The sequence below is a fragment of the Pangasianodon hypophthalmus genome, chromosome 12 (assembly GCF_027358585.1).
Source record: "Pangasianodon hypophthalmus isolate fPanHyp1 chromosome 12, fPanHyp1.pri, whole genome shotgun sequence".
Lineage (NCBI taxonomy): Eukaryota > Metazoa > Chordata > Actinopteri > Siluriformes > Pangasiidae > Pangasianodon > Pangasianodon hypophthalmus.
The window spans coordinates 7,518,125-7,542,886 of NC_069721.1; the positions used below are offsets into that span (position 1 = coordinate 7,518,125).

At 39.6% G+C, this 24,762-nt stretch overlaps 2 protein-coding genes across 51 annotated transcripts in view; both read right to left on the reverse strand.

Moving 5' to 3' along the window:
• Positions 1 to 597: 597 nt before the first annotated feature.
• On the reverse strand, positions 598 to 15,124 carry ccdc6b (coiled-coil domain containing 6b). The gene is made up of 9 exons (XM_026914606.3): positions 14,777 to 15,124; positions 12,445 to 12,594; positions 8,871 to 8,999; positions 6,847 to 6,950; positions 5,784 to 5,944; positions 4,690 to 4,846; positions 4,207 to 4,307; positions 3,797 to 3,918; positions 598 to 2,841 (listed from the first exon to the last, which is right to left on the reverse strand). The coding sequence occupies exons 1-9, from the start codon at positions 15,047 to 15,049 to the stop codon at positions 2,671 to 2,673; spliced, it is 1,368 nt and encodes a 455-aa protein (XP_026770407.1). The 5' UTR covers positions 15,050 to 15,124; the 3' UTR covers positions 598 to 2,670.
• A 5,336-nt stretch (positions 15,125 to 20,460) lies between these two features.
• Positions 20,461 to 24,762, reverse strand: part of ank3b (ankyrin 3b) — a 166,609-nt gene continuing 162,307 nt past the window's right edge. For 34 of the 50 annotated variants that reach the window (XM_053238475.1, XM_053238476.1, XM_053238488.1 and 31 more), the window contains 5 exons: positions 24,464 to 24,550; positions 23,148 to 23,231; positions 22,845 to 23,021; positions 22,390 to 22,468; positions 20,461 to 21,798 (listed from right to left, as the gene is read on the reverse strand). In XM_053238475.1, the coding sequence (XP_053094450.1) occupies positions 22,409 to 22,468; positions 22,845 to 23,021; positions 23,148 to 23,231; positions 24,464 to 24,550 (408 nt within the window). In that variant the 3' untranslated portion in view covers positions 20,461 to 21,798; positions 22,390 to 22,408. Of the gene's footprint in view, positions 22,278 to 22,389; positions 22,469 to 22,844; positions 23,022 to 23,147; positions 23,232 to 24,463; positions 24,551 to 24,762 lie in introns of all 50 variants that reach the window. The other 16 variants (XM_053238444.1, XM_053238447.1, XM_053238443.1 and 13 more) reach the window with 9 other exon arrangements.

Here is a 24,762-nt window from a genome sequence, read left to right on the forward strand (position 1 = left end):
TATCTAAAACAAAAAGATGTATGGGCAGGACTTAATTGTTTCAATGAAGATTCGGATGATTATGTAACTTGCAGTGCTGAAGTCCAGAAGCATGCATGCACACCTTTGCTATTCACGTGAACACCACGTGTGCATTAGAGCAAACTCGATCAAACCAGCGCAGGTTTCATTGACAGGCACCTGGTTTTAAACATTCAAAGCCACTCAACATTTGCCTAACCTGAGATCTTGTTTACGCAAGCAGATAAAATCAGGATTCAGAGTGCAGGGGTGCCAGCACACAGGACTTTCCTACTGATACTCCAAGCGCAAGGTCAAGAGCTCTCTTTCCACAGCAGCTTCTGACAGATGACCAATGTACGTGCCTGTACAGTGAGGAGGAAAACGATTTGATTTGAAAAATGAACCGTTTCACATTTGAAAAATGGTGTTTACCATTTGGCAGAAGCTTTCATCCAAGGTTAAGTTCAACTGTACAACGTAGGTTCTTACCTCATCCTAGTACGTGGTAAACACTTCTCAGAAACTCACTACATGAGTCTTTACAGTAATAACAATCCTGTTATTACCTTGAACCAATTAAAGTTCAGGCAAATGGAACCACATTATTAAGGCTTTAATTATTTGATGTGGGGATAAGCTAGATAATGCTTACATTTAGCAATACCACAGTGAGTTAAGGCTCAAAGGTGTTCCATCCACTGAAGATAGCAGTAAAACATGAGCAAACATTACATTCATTTGTCAACAGTCTTAAAAAGAAAATGACAAGGGCAACCAAAATGAGCAAAAATCTTACGTTCTAGTAAAATTTGAACACAAACTTGAAATGCACTCGCAACACCTCATGGTAAAACAAATTATTCTTTTTCCTTTACACAATGAAACAAATATTTACATTGAAATGATAAAAAGGTAAACAAAAGAAAAATCCCTGTACGTTTCCAGGGTCTCTTAAGGAATTGCTTATAAGGAGAAAAAAAAAAAAAAAAAAAAGAGGAGAGAAACCGATACATCTATGAACTGCAAACAGGATTTGTATCGAGACAGTTCCCCCAAACACCACAATGGTGTGTTATATGACAAACACAGCAGTGCTGGAGGTGGTGTCGTAACACTGCAGAGGCCCGATGCCACTGACAGTGTCCTCACTAAACATCTGTGCCTTAACCACAACGGAGCTGCTTAGTACCAGTAATTCTATCACTGAGCTGATTTTCATTTTGAGCTGTTTTTGCAGTAAATTAGCATTCTTCACAACAGACAGTAAGTGCTCTGTGTTTTTTTTGTTCTGCCTTTTTTTTTTTTTAAGCTGCACTAACTGAATGCTATTTGGTAACGTGGAACAGGCTGTATAAATGAATAAGAACCAGGGGCACCCACAGACGAGAAGGTCGAAGACGAGATCACAGACACATACTAATCATGGGGAGAAATTTGTTTCATAAAATGACAATTTCTCTGGCCCAGCATAATTTGCAAAGCTTACAAAAAGGGGGTGTGTCTATTTACACTTTCTCTCTGTGACAGATTTATACCTTGAGGGTGTACATAGCGGAATTCCTTCCTTTTTTTTTTTTTTTCTTTCCAAAAAAACAATCCACACATCTATACTTGAGAACAAATTATGAGGGGTGTGAGGGGAGAAAAAGTCACAGTGGTACCATTTACAGACACTGTTAAGGGTAGGATGTGGGTGGAGGTGAACTGGGTACGAGAACAATGTACATACCTCTGTCCTTCTGCCTAGTCCAAGGCATTTCATTCGAACTCATTAAGAAAGAATAAACTGGTGTATCAATACATGTTTACAGTTAGTCAGATGCAAACTGCAATACACCAACAGCAGCATATAAGTAAACCATTCTTTCACGCTCTTAGCAAAAAAAAATATATATATATATAATTAACCATGTGTATAGAAAGCAATTCATCTCCCTAGCGAGCCCAGACTGCATTTCATGCATGCTCTTTTATCTAGATCGAACAAACGCCTATTGCTGCATGAGCATGTTTTGCCATTAGGCACGAACTGAACAGGCTCCCTGCTTCTGCACCTCGGGCATGGCTGCTCTTCTGCATCCCTTAAAAGCCATTAGCTGCACTTTCCCACCAACCCATCTGGTGCCTATAAAAGCAGCTCTCGGCAGCACCTGACTGGCTGCATGTGTCTAGTGTGTTACTGTTAGAAGACTCATTTATATGTAATAATGCCATAAATCACTAGACATTTCTCACATATTATTCTATCTTCCTTTTCTGTAAGCAAAGCGGATGAGAGTTCTCTTTTGCATTACAGGTGCACTAAAATCTCTATCAACCCAAAAGCTGAGGCTTAACAGGAAATCGATTACTTTCACTCCCTTTAACGTTCTCTGGCATAAACATTTCTGCATTTCTTTCAGAGGAGTACTTCTAGTGGGGGGGGAAAAAAAAAAAAAAAACACAAGCAGGTTTAGTGTTGCAATCAATGCCACAAGACCACTGAACTGCATTCAAAACCAAAATGGAAAAGGAAAAAAAATAAAAAATACAACACAGATTAACAGTGAAGCCTATTTGATTCTCAGTGCAAGAGGAAGATGCTGACTCCATGTACATAGGATAGATAAGCCTTTGGCTTGGCGGGAATACAGTAGCTCTGGTCTGAGTCCACTCTGAGCTCATGCATTATGGCTGTGAGGACTGTGGTGCTGCGGGCTGCTGATGCTGCACTGGTGCTGCAGGGGGCGGAGGAGGAGGAGGGGGTCCAGGCTGAGCTCCAGCTTGCGTGTTGGGGGAAGGAGGTGGTGTTGGGCGCTTGAACTTGTCCGGACTGTTGCTTCTTCTCGGGGACGGCCTCTGTCAGAGAAGAATAGTTTTAAAAACACTTGCAGCATGTAAAACATAGTTTGGGATCAAGCAGTGCATTTTACAGATTCCGTGAAACGTGCTCAATCTGTTAAACTAGGGAAAGAAGATTATGCTTGGAATGGAAAGTTTCCATATTTAGGAAAGCATTATTTAATTTCTCAGAAACCACAGAGGTTCAGGAAAAGTTGTGCAGAATGTGATTAAGGCCGTTGTCACACGGATCACAACAAGCATTTCATAAGAAGAACAAAAATAAATAAGAACGGACTCCCTGTGCAGAAGAATAATTAGAGAGAACCAAGCATTTCCCAAGCATGCCCTGTTTGCTGATTAGAGTTTTGCTGGAAACGCCATAAACTTAACATCAATAAGATGTTAAAAATGCATAAAAATAAAAGTACTGTGAAGTCATCTCTCCATAGGATCAAAAGAATTTCTGCTTGTTTATGTTGCATTTTGAGAAATTAAACTAATCCATTTGTACAAATTTGTGTTTGATAGTACAACTACTGAAGATTACTGTTCCAATACAAAAGGCAGAGACATTATCATGACTTGAGTACAGCACGGCTCGCTTGGACACTGTGCTGGACACTGTGTTGGACACTGTGACAACGAGTGGAATTTTTTATTTGCCAAGCCAAGCTGCACCAAGCACTATTTTTGGCACAAGGATTTATATGGATGCTGCAGTTCATTCTCATAAGCTTCAGATTCAACTTTCACACACAAACAGAAAAACTGAAGCAGACAGTCAAGTCCTCTTTCCATCCACACCAACACGATCCAACGATGTTGATCTATATTCAGAATCCTCCAAGACTGATGATAAGCATACAGACTTTCAAAGCATTTTGCAATGGATGAAACAATGTGCTGGGTTTACAGGTGATGTTTAGAGGAAATGAAACACACATGATGAAGGCCGATGGTAGTGACTCACCGCAATGCCATGTGAGGCTCCGACATGCACGTGTAGGCCTGGCGTGTTGTAGTAAGACATGCCCGCACGGGTCAGTGTGGCTGGAGGGGTAAAGCCCACCGTGTGACTGGCATATGACAGCCCTGCCAGAGGAACACAGCACATTGTTCACATCACATCACAGAAATAGGCTATAGAGCTTTGGTAGGCTCTAAAATAGAGCACACTGCATCATTCAGTTGAATTTCTATCAGACAGGTCTAAGAAAAGACCTTGTTTTGTTAAAGCACTAATACAGTAAACAGTATTTGTTTGTCATGAATACTCTTGATCCATTATCAAAAGGTATTAAGCTTAGATAGCCCAAACCACACAAGCAGCCAGGGTTTGGCTGGAGTGTACTGAATGAACAGAAGTGTATGTGTGTGTACCTGGTGATATAGGTCTGCTAGAGCTTGGGGAGGGTGTGTAAGGGATCGGACTGGACACAGTTCGAGGACGAAGGCCTTGGGCCGACATTTCATTAAAGTACCTACAGAAAATCAGAAGAGACATTTAATCAGGGAATAATATGTTTGTACGTATGAACTGCATTTAGAGCTGCCAGTTTTTCCAAGACTATAAGATGTTTACAGTTATATAGCAAAGCATGTGAGACTATAGATTTAGACTAAAGTTTAGACTACAGTCTATGCCTGATCGGACAGTGTTCTTGGAGGCCACAACACTGCACTGTTGAGTGTTTGCTCTTTTTTTCCTTCAGGGCTTGAGTGCAAACAATATATTTAAAATATCATTTGGCTTGTTTGATTTGAACCTCTGTGGCAAACAGACTTCACACTGCATTAATGCACAAGCTCATGAGTAAATCTGAAAGGGTTTAAAAAAAAAATAAAAAATCACTGTCTCTGTACCTCTCGTCATCCATCTCCAGGCTAGACTCGCTTTCAGAAAGCTGCCTGCACAAAGCCTCGCGCCGCTCCACCTCCCGCTGCAGCTTCCTCTGCAGCCGAATGTTCTCCTCCCGCATGATCCGCTCCTCCTCGATGTACTGAGCTCGCTTCTCTGTGTCTGAGAAGGCATTCACAAAAGAGCAGTTTAGAGATGACAGCAGAGACAGAAACAAGTTAAAGCACCTCTGAATGAAAGTAATATGCGTGACAGGGATGCACCTGCATCGCCATCAGACCAAAACAGGACTGGACTTGTACCCAATGACATTTTTTTATACAGGTCATAAATGTATCTTGGATTAACTGATAATGCCATTACTGTCTTTCAGGTAATGAGAATGTGAGAAAAGGGCAAAACTGAATATTCCATGCATGGTATTAGATATGAATAGAAGTAAAGCAAAAGTAACAACAACAAAAAAAAAGCCTTAATCAGGACTACATTAAATGCTTTGCAGTTTGAATCCTTTGGTCTGTACAAACTCAGAAGGAGAGGGAAATAAGGACATCCAAGCTCTTTTTCCCTGCTGGGACTTGACCTTGCAATCTCCTAATGATAGGACAAAAGCGTAGACAATTACACCACCCTAGCACACTTTTTTTTTTTTTTTTTTTTGGGACAGATTAAAAATAATATTAGAGAGCAAGTCTGCATGATCTTACTCAAGCCTTGCATTTCTTACTCAAGGCGATGCCGACAACTGTCAGGGACCTAAATAAGTTTTCGCCTCTGACATAATGTCCATTCCGCATGGTACCCAGCTGCAACATGTGAGGAAACTAAGCTGAAGATTTCATCAGCATGGTGCGCTGGCAACAGAGCTTCAGATTTATTTCACTATATGCAGCACCATCTAGTGGACACTGACTGAAAACTCCTACGTCATCAGCCCATAAGTGGAAAAAGCCCTATTAAAAGTGTCATATTTCATCATGTCTCAACCAGGGAGCTGAAAAACAGCATATAGCACACTTTTGCCATGTCACAGCCTACAAAACAAGTTTGCTGCAATAAGGAAGTGAGAATGTGGACCTCAGTGGGCTCTAGCACTCACGCTGCAGTTCGGCAGTGCGCAGGTTCTTCTTCAGCCTCTCCACCTCACTCTTCAGGAAACGGATGTGTCTCATCATGTTCTCCGGAGAGTCGATCTCCATGGAGATGTCCCTGGGGGATGGAGGAGCGGAGACCGGCTGGTCCAGCTTCTCCTGGAGAATCCTACATGGATGGGACACAGCAGGACCGGGATGTTACAAATACAACACTGTCAGCATGATACCCAGCTACATGTGCAAGATTAAAACAAGGGGACAGCAATTACATTTTAAACCAGAGCCTAAAAAAATCCACAATACTGGGCATTAACGTCAGTGGCTTTCAAACCTTTTTTCAACCAGGGACCCGTTTAATTGCAAAATAAAATCTGTGAACCCCTCCAGCAGAGATTTCTTTTACAATCATAATCCAACATTTCAAACATTAAGCACATTATTTAAATATGTACAATAAAATTGTGGCTATTTATTGGAGCCACAGAGCTGATCATCCCTGAATGTTCCTCTGACTTTTTTTTTGTTTAGTTTATATTCAAATTTATTAAATAATGTCAAACTGTCATTAAAGTTAAGCTGACATTATTCATAAGCCTGTCTGTTTCTGAGTTACTGAGATTTAGATTAAACCCATTCAATTCAAGTGACCAATCAAACAGTGACCAGCTAATATATAATAATAAATAATTATAATAAAATAAAACTTGTTAAAAAAAAAAAAAAAATAGAAAATCACGTACTCCCTGGGACTCCACTTTGAGACCTGTAGGTTTAGATAACTAACCTGGCTTGCTTTTAAATAATGCTCTGCTGAATTAATAAGCATCAACTGAAATTGGATTAGGTTCTGATGAAATCAGATTAAATCCTGGTCATAAATGGAAAACAATCAGCATCTTGTCCATTTAACCCAATATCAGTGCTACAATTCCCTGAAATTTTCACTGTAGATTCATTGCCCTAATGATTTAACTTAGCTTTTATGTATTAGGTGTACAAGGGCTGGGTTGAAGAAAAAAAAAAAAAAAAAGAAAAAATTAATTTTAAAAATAAAAACTACTCACAAACCTTTTCTCAGCTTCCAGTTTGTCCATCCGCTTCCACAGTCGGTTGACCAGTGCCTCCTGCTCTTGCTCCAATGTGTTCTCCAAGTCAATCTTCTCTCGTCTGAGCTGGAAAAATAAATAATAAAAAAAAAAAGACAAAATGAATCTGTAAGCAGAACACAAATTAATTTGTCCCTCCACGCCTCATCACACCCATGAGCATATTAATGGCTCTGATAAAGTCGGATGACAAAGCAGAAAATATTATATCATAATACGTGAAGATTGGTGGTGGGTGATAGTTTTAAAAAAATAAAACACAATGGGGCTTGCTGGTATAGGAAATAAAATCAGCATCAGGGTGGTGAGATGCTTAACATTACTAATTTTTATAATTTTTTTTTTTGTTTATCCTTACATTGTGTCCCTGTGAGTGAGTTCTTACTACAGAAATGCCTAGCATTAATATAAACCTGTGATCTTAGCCAGTACTAGTCAGCGCTGCTGTTACGGAAAATTAATCAACGCCATCTGACCAATCAGATTTGAGAATTCATCACCACTGTGGTATAAACTAGTGTAGATGGGAGAGATTTTTTTTAAATATATGTTCTATCGTCTGAGCCTAACTACAACTGCTACTCATGTACTTGCTTTAACATGTTGTTTTTTGCAAAACCCATGCACATATGGCTGTGGTTTTGTGGACTCAGCAGGTGTCAGACGTTCACAAGTCACTATGTGCAAGTCAGTGTCAAGTCTCAAGTCAACAAACGCACAAACCAGCAGATTCTATCTCATACGCAGGGTAGTTGGACATAGAGCTAACATCGTATTACGGAGGGGTTAAAAAAATTTTTTTGGGAGTCGCAGCCAGACACAAAAGGGATGAGAACCACTAGTAAGGATGGGGTAAAAAATGAGCAGGGAAATAATAATAGATGGAAATCCATTTTAATCACCATTTTTAGAAAAGTTAACGGTGAGGTAACCATCGGAGCATACACTGTGACTAACCGTGACACCATACAATTCTACCTGACAGCTTTTAATGCTGGTGTTGTAGGGTTCCTCGGCCAGACTACTAGTGCTCATGGGTATTTGAATACTTGGTTAACTGTTTGTAGGACCAGTATTCAAAATACTAAAATCACTATTTGGGTATTCGTTTTGCCCTACGTCCACATGAAGTTAGTCAGAAAATATGACAAAGAAAGCTACATCTGGAAGCTGTTTTTTTCTTTCTTTCTTTTTTTGGGGGGGATTTTTCCACATTTTCTCCCTAATTTGGTCATTTGCAAAAATTCCTACCCACCAGACAGCACTCTTCTATCGTACGACAGCAGGAAGGGTGATGGCTAACACGTGCTTCCTCTGAAATACCTGAAGCCAGCTCTATCTGCCCACTGCATACTTCTTACAATATGCTCACAGTGATTGACAGGGGAGACAGAGTAATGCCATGGCTCCTGGGTAGGGATGGCTGTAACATGGTCGCGATTCGAACTTGTGGTCTCCCGGCGATAATGAACACTGCATTTGATGGTTTTGGGTTTGTCTCGGGAACGGCCATTTTCACTCTCATGCAGGCTGGAGCAGGTGTTCAGAAAAAATAGAACTCCATTTCCAATAATATCCAGTACAACATCAGTAAATCCATCAGAACACCTCTGGGATGTGGCAGAACAGGAGATTCACATCCATTTATTACTTCTTACAAACACTGAAATACTAGAATTAGGCAGAGGGCACATCGCTAGTCCAGATACGGATACAATTAAAAGTTTTTCTTTATTTTATATCCCACTGAAAATGCTGCTCTGCTATTGGCCACGCAGAGACTTGCTTGTAAAGAATTGTCCAAAAGTGTAGAATCCTGACAGCATGAACAACGTTTTTGCAGAGCACATCCCACTGAACATAATGTGTGTGAAACCCCAGTGGTGAATTTTTCTCCAAATTACATTAAAGGTGCTAGAGAAGGCTGACATTACTGGGTAGGACTTTTCTAAACAGGAACCTTCCTGTGCCAAACTGCAAGTGTACCTGCTCCAAGGTGAGCTGTTTAGAGATGGTGTCATTCTCTAACTTCTTGATCTTCTTCATCAGTTTGTTGACCTGGAACTCCTGCTCTTGTTCCAAGTGCTGCTCAAGCTCAGCTTTCTCATGTTGAAGCTAAGAGAGAAGGGAAGAAAGAAAGGAGGCACATGGTTTTAGGACTGTAGTACTGTCTAGAGGTTCTATGAAATATTCATGCTGACAGCTCCATATCTATGAGGAGGAACAAACCACTCAGTTTCATGCAACTCGTAAACTACTTTACTGAAGGAAAAAAAAAAAAAAAACATCTGAAAGCTTTGAATGTGACCTTGGGAAACAGCTCAACAAAATCCACCCCCTTAAAATGTTCCCTGAAAGCATATGACTCACTGCCTAATTGCTTGGCAAGACTTTCCCCAAAAAATGTCTGCATTATTAAGCTTCATTTAAGCAAATTACAAACGGATAGTGCTTTTCCCCTCTTTTCTATTTAATACAGAAGCAAGAGCAATGTCAGCATGACTAAACAACTTGTATCTGTAGACGGTGACAAACAGACCGGTGCTACTTTGCTGCCTCATCACTGTCTGATGTAGCGCATTCAAAAGAGCAAAATAATCATCGCAAAGCTACAAGCCATTCCTCAGATGATGAAGGCAAGTCTATAACGCCTGCATTGCCAACTGCATTGCATATTATTATTATTATTATTATTGTTATTATTGTTATTGCGCGTAAGGCAGTTGTACAAAAACTACAAGAATGCAGTTAGACAACAGGAAAAAAAAAAAAAAAAACAAGCAAAAATGTACCTGGCTTCAATCAACTTTTGGTAAAAATGCAAATGAGAAACAACTGTTTCACTCAACCACCCTCTTTCCGATTTGCATACTGGAACATGACAGGCTCTTATATTTTATCGCATAATAGCACCTCCTTATATCACAGCATGGTTGAACGTTCGAATCTGATTGGTCAGTAAGTGTGAACTATTTACAGCACCACAGCTCGGACTGTAGCTCCGGCTGTAACATGAATGAAATGTTATTATTAATGCGCTCGCTCTAATGCACTATTGTTTGTATAGTAACAGCACATACACAGGGACTTGTACGGTGGATGCTCTGCATAATCTAAATCTAAATCTTGGTAGTGAGCACTTTGTAAAACTCAAAGTTTCCCAAAGTCTTCGGACCAGTGTTGGGTAAGTTACTTCAAAAAAAGTAATTAATTACTAATTACATTATCAACATTAGTAAATTAAGTACAATTACTTTGTCTGAAAAGTAATAGTGTTACTCATTATTAATTACGTCTTAAAATCCACATGAACAATAGAAATGAAACTCTTCTTTTAATTCTTTAAATGTGAGTCAAACATGGAATAGTTTAGCCTATTAAGCATTATTAAATCATTTTTTAGTACACAAGTGTATTAAACAAATGATATAAACTGGCTTAACAAGAGCTACTGAAAACAAAAGCAGCTCCTGACTCAATAAGCCATAATAAAACTGTAGTTACAGTATTTTCACTGCTTGAGAGCATGTGTAATCATTTGACAAAAGTAACCCTGCAGACAGTTTTTTTTTTACATTCACCTTCAGATACTTTCTGTACTGCTGATGTAAAATCAAGTTTCACCTGCGTAACAGGGGTTGCTGCAGTGTCATCTGTCGCTGTACACAGATCACTCACAAGTGTTTGTCTACGTTGCCATGTCAGGTGCTTCGGTAGGTTACTTGTGCTTCGGAGATAGACCGATAGTATTTTTAACCCAGGGCATAATTTACATTTTTATCGTGATGTTCTTGTCTACATGTGTCAAAACAATGAAGCAAAACAGCCACTCGTCTCTGCTGACATCCTTGAACTTGATTGACTTTACAGCCACCTGGCGTGAACTCTCACGCTAGTCTACAGCTAACGAATTTAAACTGAGTTCATTTTTTAAAAAATTTATCTTTAGATAAGAAATTTAGATTTTAAATTCAATATTATTTTATACAGAATTGTTGAAAGTCTATAAAACATGTAATGCAAGTACATCATAAGTAATTAATTAAATTACTTAAAAATGAAAAATAATCCCTTACTGTATTTTTTTAAGGGGAAGAGTAATTTAATTACAGTAACGCATTACTTATGTGAAGAGAAAGAGACAGAGAGAGAGAGAGAAAGGCTGGTGAGGGAATCACTGTTTTTCCCAGCTAAAACGTAAGTGAGAACAGGAACTAAACTGTCTGTTGGATGTTCCACATCAACAGTCTAACTATAAACCTTAAAAAACCACTAAACATTGTAACTGTTGGCAAATCGCTGTGGTATAAGCAGAAATAACACACTTCGGGGGCTAGCGACACCCCGCTTGCGCGTCTTGCCGTATCACACCCCTTGGCATGCATTATTTTTGTGTGATAGTTAGTCCTTACTTGTCACATGTAGAGAAATAATGACAATAAGACTTTCCGCTCCCTGTTTTTTTTTTTTTTTTGGCAGCAAAACCATTGCAGTGACAATTTCACACATCGACAAATCTGATAAAAAAAAAATTTTAAAAGCACATTTATGAAACCCCTTTATTTCACATGAAATGCTAGTTAAAAGCCTGCTGTGTGTTGAGGCGTGATACTGAAGATTCAGATTACAGCGGAAATAAAGTTCTTTTGATTTGTATCATGTAACATCCCACCTAGTTTCCTCCTTCAAAATAGGAACTGATAGTCTGCAATTTACTAAAGGGTTTTACACTAGCAATTTATCACAATAATCAAACTGTTCACAGTATTCTTACTGTTCTGTTCATGTACACATACTCATACTAAAACTGTAAAAAGACCAAGAGGAAAGTGAAACGAAAAGCTTTTGATCACAAAGCTTCAACGCGGATATGATAAGAATGAGAAGGCGGAAAAATTATGGAGCCACTGTGTTTGTTTAGTTCGATTTTGGCACTCCATGTTCTAAAAATGGAACCGGTCAGGATAGTTTATGTCTCAATGTTGCTGCCAGTTCACTTGATACACAGTGCATGTCATTACAGAAACCCTAATTAAAGTTAAAGCAGATGAAAGCATTGCTTCATAATGCTGCATAATGAATCCACTACAACTGCAGTTTCCAGAAGCTTCTTTCATCTCGCATGACCTAGTTAAAGCACAACACTAGCTAGGTCAAAACTAGGGGTGGGTGATGTGACAAAAATATCACATCAGGATAGCTGAAGATTTTACTACAATACATAATATACAGGTTTACTAATAAATTTATAGAAAAATGCTAGTGCTGCATTTAGGAAAAAAAAACTGAAAAGGTCCAGTTAAATGTCTGCAAAAATAAATAATTTATGTCTAAATGTTCAGAATTTTTATCATCTGCTTCAAATCAGAGTCTGAAATTGTTATAAAATAGTGATATTGTGACATAATTGATCGCTATATCAATAGATTATATCGCCATATTTCCCAGAAGCACCAAGAACATAAAAAGCAAGTCTCAGTGCAGTCTCGATTCTTCAGGCCTACATGTTTTATGGGCAAACTTAAAGCCAGCCCGGTCTCTGCTGAGGCTCAGCACTTACTTGCATAAGTTTGCGAGAGAGTTCATTGGTGAGGAATTCTTCTTCCTTCTCATAATTGACAGCGAGGGTTTCTTTCTCCTTCTGCAAAGCCTGGATCTTCTTAAACAGCGTGTTGCTGATGAACTCCTCTTCTTGTTCTGCTCGGGCTTGCTGTGGATCAGAAAGTGTGACATTTGAAAAAGCATTTACAAGGCCACATAGGTAAGAGATGAGGGTTGTTTGTCAAATCACAAAGCCTCTGAAGTGAGCTGTCAAACAACCAAAACCCACAGAAAATATGTAAATGTGCAATTAAAGACTCAAGGACATAATTATTTCCCAGGCAAATGGTTTCCATAATGACAAAGTTGACACATTATCAAATATTTATGAGCTGTGTGTCAGGCAAGGACACACAGTCTGAAAGGGCTGGTGTGGTGAATGCAAACGAGGAAGCTGAATTCATATTACATTCAGCCATCATGACTTTTCTGGATGGCAGTCTGACATGGCCGAGGTTACATTTCACATACTGAGCAATAACAATCTGCTTCACAGACTGGTTTTTTTTTTTTTTTTTGGAAAAAGAATAACAGTATACTGGTGCATTGAACTAAATATTGATGCTTTTTTTTTTCCCCATATTACTACAGTTTGGTGTCTAAAAATTCACCAAAGCTGGCAACACTGAGATTCCTTGTTGATGAAAGCTTGTATAAATAATGTCTTCGCTGCCTGTGCTATAGTTTCAGTTCTCTTTTATACCATCGCAAATAAACTTTATTGCAAAACACAAAACGGTCCATCTGCAATATAATCTGGAGGGAACAAAAAGAGAAACGTCTTGCATGATTTCACTGCGTGCTTACTATTCATGGCTGATCTAGCATGCAAATCTGCATCAATATAAATTCGTTTGGGAAGCTCTGGTTCAATATGATCAGATAGTGTGTAATATGATCCAGTTAGTGACTGTGTTGTCCAGTGGACTGTTTTGCCTATTACCCAACCAAGACCAGCCCAAAAAAAACAAAACAAAAAACTCCAGAAATGGTGTACAGAATTGATTTGCATGGGTTAAGAGATCTTGGTCTAGATCACGGAGATGTACACCACATATAAAGTTTCATGTGTACCACATACACCACATATTAATACAAACTGATTACCGTGACCTTTATTACGAGCGCTTGTTGAGGGTTGTGGCTGCTCAGGTTGCACTTCATCAATAGTAGGTCACAGGAAAACCCCTGTAAATATTGCTTCTCTCACAAACACCTTTAAAAACCAACTGTCTTTTATTGTTCTGCATTTGAAACTTGGACAAATACTTGGTATCTTTTGTTTTAAGGTGGAAAATGATAGAAAAGAGACATTCCTTCCTGGAGTGGCTTTATACCGAAGAATACATGCAAAACCTCTTTCCCAAAAAAAAAAAAGATACAACGGTGTCTTTTACAATCTGGATATGGTTTGCATTACATGAGGTTATTTCTGCAAAAATGCGTTATAAACTTTGTAAACTTTCCAGCACATTTCTTTTTTTTTTTTTAATTACTGATATGTGACTAAAATCCAAGATTATCTGGTAATATTTACACTCTCAGCCTCCTGATGTAAAACTAACCAAGTCCAAACAGGGCTTTAGTTTAACACCAATGACAGCCTCAATTTGCCATTGGCTGTACTGAGTGCTGGAAAAAAAAAAAAAAGTGACACTTATTTATAATTATTCCACTTTTAAATAAACGGTGTCAACATTTTTTGTGTGTATATATAGTGTTTTATTTCCAAAAAGCTGTACTCATAGCAGTTATCTGACCTACAGCCTGGCTAGGGCCTAACAAACCTCTAAGCTAACAAGCTCAACACTCAAACTAGAAAAACAAAGTTTTTCAGTTAACGATAAACTGGTAATTTTCCAAAAAAAAAAAAAAAAAAAGACGTTAATACTTATAAAGTGTCAATAGTGCGTTATTTTGTTATTTTCTCAAAGAGCTGTTTAGCTTGGCAGCTAAATGAAGAGCTCAGAACATGAGTTGTGAGATTAGCTGTGCAGCTAATATTTTTATTTAGTGAGTTAGTAATAAAATATATGTTCGAACATGTCTTAATTTTCCTAAGTGACAGCAATGTCAAGCTGTCTTCAAGCTACATGTAAGGTTAATAACGTTAGCCAGCGAAGGCGCTCGCTAGCTAGCAAAACACGACTCAAAACAAATAGTTAGCTCGACGCTGTCCAAGCTAGACACGCCTTTGCACAACACTGAAGAGCAGCCGCGGATTAGACAGTCGATGGATTTATTCAGCACATGATGAGTTAATGCTGATCATTCCTGTCTGCTGCACTTACAATCGTGACGCTGGCTTTGCGCAGGTCCCTGTTCTCCTCCTGCAAGGCTTTACACTTCAGTTTGAACGTCTCCAGCTCGATCTTGAGCACTTTGTTCTCCTGCTGCAGGGACGCCAGGCGATTTGTCAGCTCCTCCAGACGAAACGGGGAAATCACGAAACCCTGCTGTTTGTTGGAAGAGGAAGAAGTGGAGCACTGGGGAGTAGCCGAGCTGCTGCCCGCTCCATCAGTGTCACTCTCACTCGCGCTGTCCGCCATGATCACCGTGAGCATCTGAGACAAGCAGCAGCAATGTGCAGCTCAGCAGCGTCATTCTCTTCTTTTCTCTTCCCTTCTCTTCTCTTCCCACCCGCATTCAATAACAAACCCCGCCTCTCCCCGCTTCTCCCCGCCTCTTGTGCTGTGAGTGGCTGGGAATATCAGCAGACCCTGTCTGATAGGCGGGCTGCTTCTGAGGATGAACGACGCAGCCAATCACAGCGCAGGAGGCGGGAATTGACAAGGGAGTGGGGAAAAATAACGGCGGAGTGGTGGAGGAAAAAAAAAAAAACGGGATTGAGCGACCTCCTCAGAAAAACTTTAGAAGCAACAACTAAACAGTAGGTTAAAACCGTGTGGAGACTCAAAGCTGTACCGTTTTCTGAGCTCAGGAACGGAAATATGTAGGCTATTCGTTTTTGTGATCACTTCCATTTCGGGACTGTGAAGATCCATCCATCCATCCATCCATCTTCTGTACCACTTGTCTTACACAGGGGAGCCTGCAGTCTATCCCAGGGGAATCAAGGGGACAATGCTGGGCATGCCCTGGATGGGGTGCCAACCCATCACAGGGCACAGTCACACACACACTACGGCCAGTTTGGAAATGCCAGTCAGCCTACAACACGTCGTTGGACCGGGGAGGAAACTGGAGTACCCAGAGGAAACCCCCGAAGCCCGGGGAGAACATACAAACACCGCACACACAGGACGGAGGAGGGAATCAATCCCCCAACCCCGGAGGTGCTGGGAAAATGCGCTAACCTCTAAGCCAATGTGTCCTCTGTGAAGGATCTGATCTGCCAAATGTGTATATATATATGTGCAGTAAAAATTATCAAATAAAATAATATAATTCACTAGGACAGACCATTTTAACCTGTACTAGAGAGGCCAAGTTTCTTAGTAATGGCATACCTGAACAGTAAAGTCACCCTTATCCTGCTGTAAAATCCAGCTTGGTCTGCAGATACCAGGTACCAAAAGAGAGGCTGACTTGGTCCAAACCATCTTTGCCAGCTTCCTCATTATTTAACTATATTTTCAGTTAAAGTTTATTTTGTTTTCTTTCTTAGTAGACATAATTCAGAAACTGATTCCTTTCTACCAGCACTTACCAGCTGGTGAAGGATGGTCTACTAGCTTGACCTGTGTTTTGTTGTCATTTGTAGCAGGGACTCTGCGTTCACACTACACACTACACTATAAGGCCCAAGGCTTTTTGAAAATCCCATTACAGATTTAATTTCCGCTTTTGGGAAGATTTTCCACTAGACTTTGGAGCGTGGCTGTGGGGATTTGTGCTCATTCAGCCACAAGAGCGTTAGTCAGGCACTGATCTTGGGCGAGGAGGCCTGGGGTTCAGTTGGCATTCCAGTTCATCCCAAAGGTGTTCAGTGGGGCTGAGGTCAGGGCTCTGTGCAGGCCACTTGAGTTCTTCCACTCCAACCTTGGCAAACTACGTCACAAAGTAAGAAGACTGTCATAGCAATTGACAACAATACTCCTCCCCGCCAGCAGAGGTCACGGTCTCCTGAATACTATCACAGTCCCTCATTCACATCCGGTGTCACTTCCTGGTTCAGTGCTCAGTGTCTTTGTGAATTTTAGCCAATGTTCTTAGCATTGTTATTCCTGACTGCATTATTGTTACTCTGACCCTTGTCTGGGTTACCAATACAAATTTTGAATTTGTCTATTTGGAGAATCCTTTTAATAAACCTCATGTACATGGTTCCTAATTCTCCCTCTGAGTCTCCTTTTTATGACAACACAGTATATATTATCACTGTCATATAGTCATTTTTTTTCCTTCTCAACAACATGATTATTAAATGGAGCATTCCACTTAGCAGCTTGTGGTTGGAGGTATCGGTAATTTGTTCTCCAAAGCTGGTAATAACCTCCACTCAGAGGATATGGAACATCTACTATGAGTGTTCCATATCCTCTGCTGTCTGTCCTAGTGGGCCTGTACTAAAAGCTTAGTTGAATGTCTTTTCCTTGCCATGTTTTCAGTTGAGTCTGCTAAAACACCACTCTGGGGCTGGACCCTTCATTGTTATCCAAGCCATGCCGTAGGACACGTACACTCATGCATCTAGTGTCTGAATTCCGTGGGAGCCAAAGGCAGGCACCAGTTATGCGTTCACTGACTCAGTATTAATCCTCTTAAGGATGTAGAGTCTGGCTCAGGTACAGCCTCTGCACACTGACTGCTGGCAATGCTGATACCCACATGGCGCATTTGGATGGCAGATTTACACCCTGACTCAGAGAGTTGAATCTGACCTAAACCCCACAACTAAAACAGGTCGCTTGTTGCAAATATTCACATCTGGCAACTGTGACATAACCAGAAGCCCAGAAAGCAGTCTGAGTTACTTTCTACACAAATTAATTTATTAATGAGTAGTAACAGATATGGCTCCACTGAAATCAATGATTCAGGAACTGAGCCCACACAAGTTGGCTGCTAATGTCCTTCAACTGAGCCCACCTTCCAATGACTACTCATTTTCCCTATTCCTCTTTGGAGGACTCTACAGCTGTGCCCGAGAAACTCTTGCAGGCGGATAATGACCTAGCAGATCTTTACTAGGGAATATTCACTGTGAAAGCTTTTCTAACTACACAAGCCTCCTTTATTAATTGGGGAGCAGTGTGGTGCCCCAGGGGCACAGGGACTGTGTTGCTCACAGAACAAAGCTAGATTTGAGGTTGGTCAACCTGGGCCTCATGTTTGTCTTACTGGTTCTGAGAAGTTGCAGTGTCTTGGTCTGCTCAGCCAATGTTGTGAAGGTCAGGTATATCCACCATCAGGCACAAGGTTGAACAATTATCTCTACTCTCTGTCAATTTATCTGCTGGGGCTGTACAGAGATGCAGCAAACACACTGTCAAGACTACCCAGAAGAGTGGCATCAACACCCATAACTGGTAAGCTAGATCTGGGGAAAATTTTGGAATGACCCGAGTGAACTTCTTCGCTGATGTCAAGTCAACACATTCGCGGTTGTCTTTCTATCTTTGGTGGAGCTGGGCAGACTACTGGAACAGGATACACTGGCCCACTACTGGCCACACCATATACCATAGAGTTTTCACTGGTGCTTTAATTAGTTCAGAACACCCTGGTAGCTTCCTTCCTAAGCAGATCTGATGTCCCACATGGATGGATGCACCCCCAGCCAGGTCACCAGTGTCTGTGGGTTTGGACCCTTGCAATGAACTGCTAACTAAAAACTGTGACCTGGCATTCCAGGAAACAATCCTGTGTGCCGGTTCTTAAAACAGGTACCTTGTATGTCCTTAGTTGAAAGCTGCTCTGAAAATGGCATGCACCTCACTGACTAGGTGCATTGCATAATGTGAATCCCAAAATTCTTGAGAGACTGCTAGGCAGTGCGAAGTCCTCAACTACACTAAAGCTGTATGTGGTGGCTATTGCACCGTATCACATCTCCATGGACTCTCTAGCAACTCAAACTTATTATGACCTTTGAAAGGTGTGAGGGACCTCCATCTGCCACAGTTCCCCCAAAAGCCAGGCATGGAATGGTAACAATCTGGAACAGTAACAATCTCATCAGTCTTGTGGATAAAATTTGATGTGACCTCTGACTACGGGACGTTCCCGTCTGCTACTGGTGAGTCTCAGGTAGCACAGCCTGCCTAGCAACAGAAAATAACATAATAGACACCTCCTCACACATCAGCTTCTTTCTTTTATAAAAAGAACTAAAGCACTAAAGCACTTGCATATAAGAAAATATACCATTACATACTATCTTACATATTTTCTACCGTTCTATTTGTTGAATACTATTTTGTTTATTTGCTATTTGTTTGCTAGTACATTTCATTTGCAATGCTAATATGTAAACAAATGTAAACACTTAGACTGGTGTGACTGCAATTTTTGTCTAAAGATATTCTTTATTAACAATTTATTACTGAAATTATGGCTAGCTAGAACCAGTTAGATTTTAAGTTAATGTGTTTTTTTCTCCTAGTTACACAAACCTTAAGATACCTGTAACAAAATAAAATTGCTAATATGGTTTGGTTTGTTTGGTTAAGGTTTGTTTACATTAAAAAGTATATCATTGCAGTATTTAGTATATTAGTATATTAATGACCTAGCTATATTAAGAATAGTCTTGAAAAACTTGATCTGCTACCTATTATGCACTTATACTGGGTTTAATTTGTAGTATCTATATCTATATTTGAACTTCTACTGTATTCATAGCATTCAAAATATTTAAATTCAGTTGTAGTATTAACAAAAATGTAGACATTTAGTAGGCATTGTCTTCCATTTTCATTGTTCCTTTTAACACACTTTCAGTCCTACTTTTATGTCTTAAAAGATGTATTGACACCTAAAATTTATCTGGGATTGCTAAAGATGAGGCTTGCTTAGATTAATAACAACTATATAGATTCATAAGGACAAATGTAATGTGAGAAGATCACTGATGATATCTGTGACCTGCTGAAAAACAGTGATCCAGGTCTTCATCATCATTTAAAGGTGAGTCACTGCTCATTTGTTTGTGCTACAAGCACATTGTCTGTTTTGCAACACAAGCCACTGTTTCAAATAACCTTGTCCCAGAAACATTTAGAAATTGTCCCTATGCAGTCTTTTTTTGTGGTTGGTCCTAACAATTTTGAGGCTATTTATTGAACAATGTAATTCACCACTAAAATGTACAAAAAAATGTACAGTTTCACATAGAGCCAATGGTAAAACCTAGATGGTTAACTAAAAGACCAGGAACAGACTACTGCAGAATCACAATAGATGTGCAGAATAGTTTTTCCATAAAGCTTCTGTAACACTAAAAAGATGGCCATTCTGATAGTATTGCAGAAAGCAAATGAACAGCTGCAGTTTGGGTCTGTGCAGGCCTGCAGTTCATCATCTCTTAAAGGAGACTGGATTCAAATCCCATTCCTTTGGTGCGAGTAATCCAAATAAACTTCTGCTACTGTCTTATGTTAGTGTAGAAGTGTAGTGTAAAAAGGAAGCTCGAAAGGGCTTGAAATGTATAGTACATAGGACCTGCAGGTTGCTATACTGGCTAGATGTCTTGCAAGGGGTAGTGAGAGCAAGTCTTACAAATCTGACACACATGATCCATTACACAACTCATGCGTATGACATCTTAGCATGTGATAATGTATCCATTGGTAAAATTATTGTTCTTCTGAGAATAGAAGGGTAAATGGGAAGTTTAAGGTTTTTTTTTTTTCAACTTCACAACAGTAGACTCAGCAACTAACCCAATGTTAACAAATAAAATTCCTCTTATACGATATACTCTTACAGAACAATTATCTGTCTGTCTTTGGCATAAAAGGGCCACATATACTTCTTTCAAAATCATACAGATAAAAGTTCAAATCACACCTTTTCAGAGTTTGAACACAATTTATTTTATGCTTAAATAATTAATTCAATCATCCAGTGTATGGTTTCTCATACAAGTTTGTTACCAGATCATTCAATGAATACCTGAAGGTGATCTCTCTCTCTTTTTTTTTTTTTGAGTATATTCAACATAAGGAAATATTTCACCAAACCCAAATAAAAAAATGCCCCTTACGACCACAGCAGCCTTGGAACCTAGTAATACACTGTTAGAATGGTTACAAATGGTTGGCTTACAGAAAGACTTCTTAGTGCCAATACACATGAGACCGGTTAAAGTTAACGGTGTGCCAGTTGATGTGATGCGCCCTCTCACACTCCAAGTTTGTCCATGACTGCATAGCATAGGAAACCTTTAGCTGCAAGAATTTTGCATTCAATCATGTCCATTCACTTCCTGTGAGTCTGTTGTGGTACAGTGGTGTCAATATAAAACAGTATTAGTGACAAATACCAAGGCTATGAGTGTGCACACAGATAGAACATTTACCACACCTCTGGTTATGTAGATAGGAAACAAATCAAAAATAAGGTGAATCACATGCATCAAAATATTAGTATTCTGAGTAAATCTTTTAACACAACTGCAGCTATGTCTGTTTTTGTCATTATTGAGACTTGTGGTATGCTTAAAAAGAAATGTACTCTGTTGAAATCAAGCAAACTTGTTCTTGTGTAAAAAGTTTTTTTTCTTTGTGTAATTACAAGTACCTGTGGAGTTACCCCCATACTTTTTCTTTAAAGTTGGAATTAATATCAGCATTCATTTCATTTCATTTTTCATTTCATTCCAACACACACTGTGACTCTCTCTTGTCAGTGCATTCACAATTTTGTGAGCTACTTTAGAATTTATACAGTTCTGATTTATGTACAGGATCTTTAAAAACAGCATTATACAGCCCGACACTAGTCCGAGAGGGGGAAAAAAAAGTAAGGCGAGTGTAGAAGGTGTTTTTAAAAACATGTTCTTCTATTTCTGTCAGTCCACAATGCTCTTTGTACCATCTTTGGTCATGGAAATGCTTCAGTGCCATTTTTTAGTCATTAGCACTCCTCCAACATAAGGCGTAGAAGAAGCTTCATGCCACCAACCGTCTTGAGCTAATGTGTCATTTCGTGGCACCGATCAGATGCTTTGTGTCATTGACAGAAAGTCGGAGGTTTTCCATGCTCATGCGAAATCATAAAGTCCTCTTCCTAAAAACCATGCGTTTATGTTAATGCTGCAGACGCACAATCTCCTGTCCTGATCTTCTGCATTGCGTTTCCAGTGATCCTTTTCCCAGGAAAACAATGATGAAACAAGTTCAGATCTCTAGCAAAGGAACACAAAACATCAGAGTGTGTCTGTTAATTTCAGTTCAATTCAGTTTTATTTGTATAGTGCTGTTAACAATAAACATTGTCACAATGCTTTAAAGAAATCCCAATGTAGATTTGGATCTCTACTCAGCAAGCTAGCAGCAACAGTGACAAGGAAAACCTCCCTGAGACAACATAAGACAAAATGCCTTTCATATGACTGCATTCTATCAACTGATTATATGTTACTTTTTCTTAAATATTTTTCCTCTGAAGTGCGAGATTATAAATGGTTGTTTGTAAAGTAGTTACTGAGATTTGGATACTATTTGACCAATTGTGTTTTACGACAAACATGATTCTGGCTGGTTGCATGGTGAGCGCATAGAAGTTCAAGGCCTTCAAAGCATTCTCTAGTGATCAGATCACCGTGCTGTTTGCCAGAGAACAATGTGGCGGCCTGTACAGCAGTGTGACTGCATTTCAGTTGTGCTGGAAAGAAAGGAACTGTTACAAAGCATAATTCTTCTCATGGATGTGCAGCTGATGCTTATACATTAAATGTTATCAATGACTTCTAGCACAACTGTGGACATTAACATACCATTTAGCACACATGACTGTTACGATTGACCCTTTTTCCCTCTTTGTCTCCCTTCTTTCTTCTTGTCTCCCTCTCCGACCTGAAGCAGAGAAAGAAAGAAATGGTGAGACTGCTAGAATCTTCACAAATCACTTCACTCATGGTCATCCATAGGTTAGGCCACGAAATCGTTCCCTGGAGTGCAAGCTGGTAAAAACCTGGAAACATTAACAACACACTCAAGCAGATAGCACTAATCAAATGTTAACTCTGATGAGTTAAAAAAGTGTTAAATGCAACGCCGTGAAATTGCCACTTGGTAAGGGAATGCTCTCTCTCGTTCATAAATGAGAATGCAGCATTTGTTCACAGCCTGTCCACACAACCATCCAAGTCTTAGATGTTTCAAACACAACAAGTGAGTCACACGCAAGCGTTTTCAACTCCAGTGGAAATCAAGATTGCACACGGCACACCTTCCCAACCTCAGAGTTTTCGCTAAGGCACTCGGGGCTCTTAGAGGACCCCTCTTCCTCTTCACCAGGCTGATCGGCCCTAGCGGCCTCTCTGGAGCGCCTGCCTCTCTTCTTCTTGCCTTTCTCATCTTTTCCAGGCACACGACGCACCACTTTCCGGATGACCTGAGAGAGAGGCTAAAGTCATGCAATACAATGCGCTTCTCACACTCACGCAGATGATGATGGAAGGATATATATATATATACACATATGGAAGGAAATGTGACAAATGGCTAAAGGTGCTTTGATTTGCATGGTTACTTTTCTGGTGACAATGTTTCCCTCTTCATCTGTGAACTGCTCCTCTGTGACTGATTCACCAGGAATGTTTTTGGCCTGATCACCCTATAGAGGAAGATGTATAAACAGACTTACTCATCTATTAGTAAGCACAGACATGCGCATACAGACACGCAGACTTGTGCAAGCCGCAAGCAGTTCCATAAAGCAGTACGTGATCTGGAATTTTCAGTGGTAATTTCCAGCACTGGTTGTGTGTTATGCAGTTATAGCATAACTAACATCAAGTATTCAGTCTGATTGACAGAAAATAGGCCGTGGATAGAGTGGGAAAAACCTACATGTCACAACAACACTGTTTTTGCCTATGTCAATATTTATTCAAGCTCCAACGTAGCAAAGTAAGGTCACTGACTAAAGGCAGTCTGTATTAGTTTTACATGGGAAGGTGGGGTAATTTGGACAGATTATGCCATATTTTACCTTTCAGGTAATATGAATCCCATCCAAATTGATATGTTAGTAAAGACTCTATTACATCCTGTGGGAGAATAGATTTTGCTTTTTCTTCACACTCCAGAAAGTGTGTGAAAAAAACAATCCAGAACGTGAAAAAAAAATAAAACAATAAATTGGCCAAGTTTAAAATGTGGAAATATAAAATATAGATGATCTTTAAAAGGACTCATCAGAGAAGTGATGCTTCCAGGGGGTTTTTAGGTAAGCACAGCCTACATACATGTTGTGGTCATGTGACTCACTAATGATCAAGTGCAACCTGAGTGGCCACAACCCTACAAGAAGTGCTTACTGTAAAGGTCAAGTCAATCATATATTTATTTATTTTTTTAAATAAAAAAATGAAGTGTATGTTGTAGACATTTAATTTTTAGTGTGGCAACAATGCTTACATTGTGAAGACACTCCCATTTTTACGGAGATCATTTATCCTACACAAATCAATCATAATTACTACAGACATCCTCTGGAAACATTACTAAACAGATATATGTATTGAAATCTTATCCTGTCTGAATAGTTTTTAAGTAATACATGTATCCCATGTCTCCATTCCATTATTTAAAAAAAAATTAAATCAGATATATAATGATGCGTATAATACTCTTTGGAAGGATAGGATTTAAGAAAAGTAAGTAAAGTCAAGAAGACAAAAAAGATGAATAGAATAAGTAAAGGTATAGAGGTGATAACCTATGAAGAAGATATGAGAACCTTATAATGGACAAGCAATGAGCGCATCACTCCATGCCCACACATACATAAATAAGCACACACACAAAGATCACTGCACACCCTGCACTAGTAACACCAAATACCTTCAGAATCACCCTCCGCCGATATACCCTGGTGGTGACTGTGTGTTCCTCATCAGAACTGGAATCATTGTCTCTATGTGCTCCCTGCTGAAAGCAGTTCAGTATATTTTGGTTGGCCCAGAGCCCTTATTCATGTAGATTAGGTTTAATCAAAAAGGACACCTTAATGAAGCTACTGTTCTACCCCGAACTCAAGAACAGTTGAATTTTAAAGCAGTGAAATTAATTGTGTTTGAAAAGAGTAACAAACCTAACCACAAACATATATTACCTGTTGCGTTTGAGCTCTTTTCTGAGTC

Excerpts from the sequence above, each read along its gene's own strand:
- ccdc6b (XM_026914606.3), bottom strand. The coding sequence starts at position 15,049 with ATGCTCACGGTGATCATGGCGGACAGCGCGAGTGAGAGTGACACTGAT. Across the intron at positions 9,000-12,444 it reads TCTCTCGCAAACTTATGCAA|CTTCAACATGAGAAAGCTGA; the intron begins GTAAGTGCTGAG and ends CTTCTCTCTTAG. Across the intron at positions 2,842-3,796 it reads GAGCCTCACATGGCATTGCG|AGGCCGTCCCCGAGAAGAAG; the intron begins GTGAGTCACTAC and ends CTTCTCTGACAG.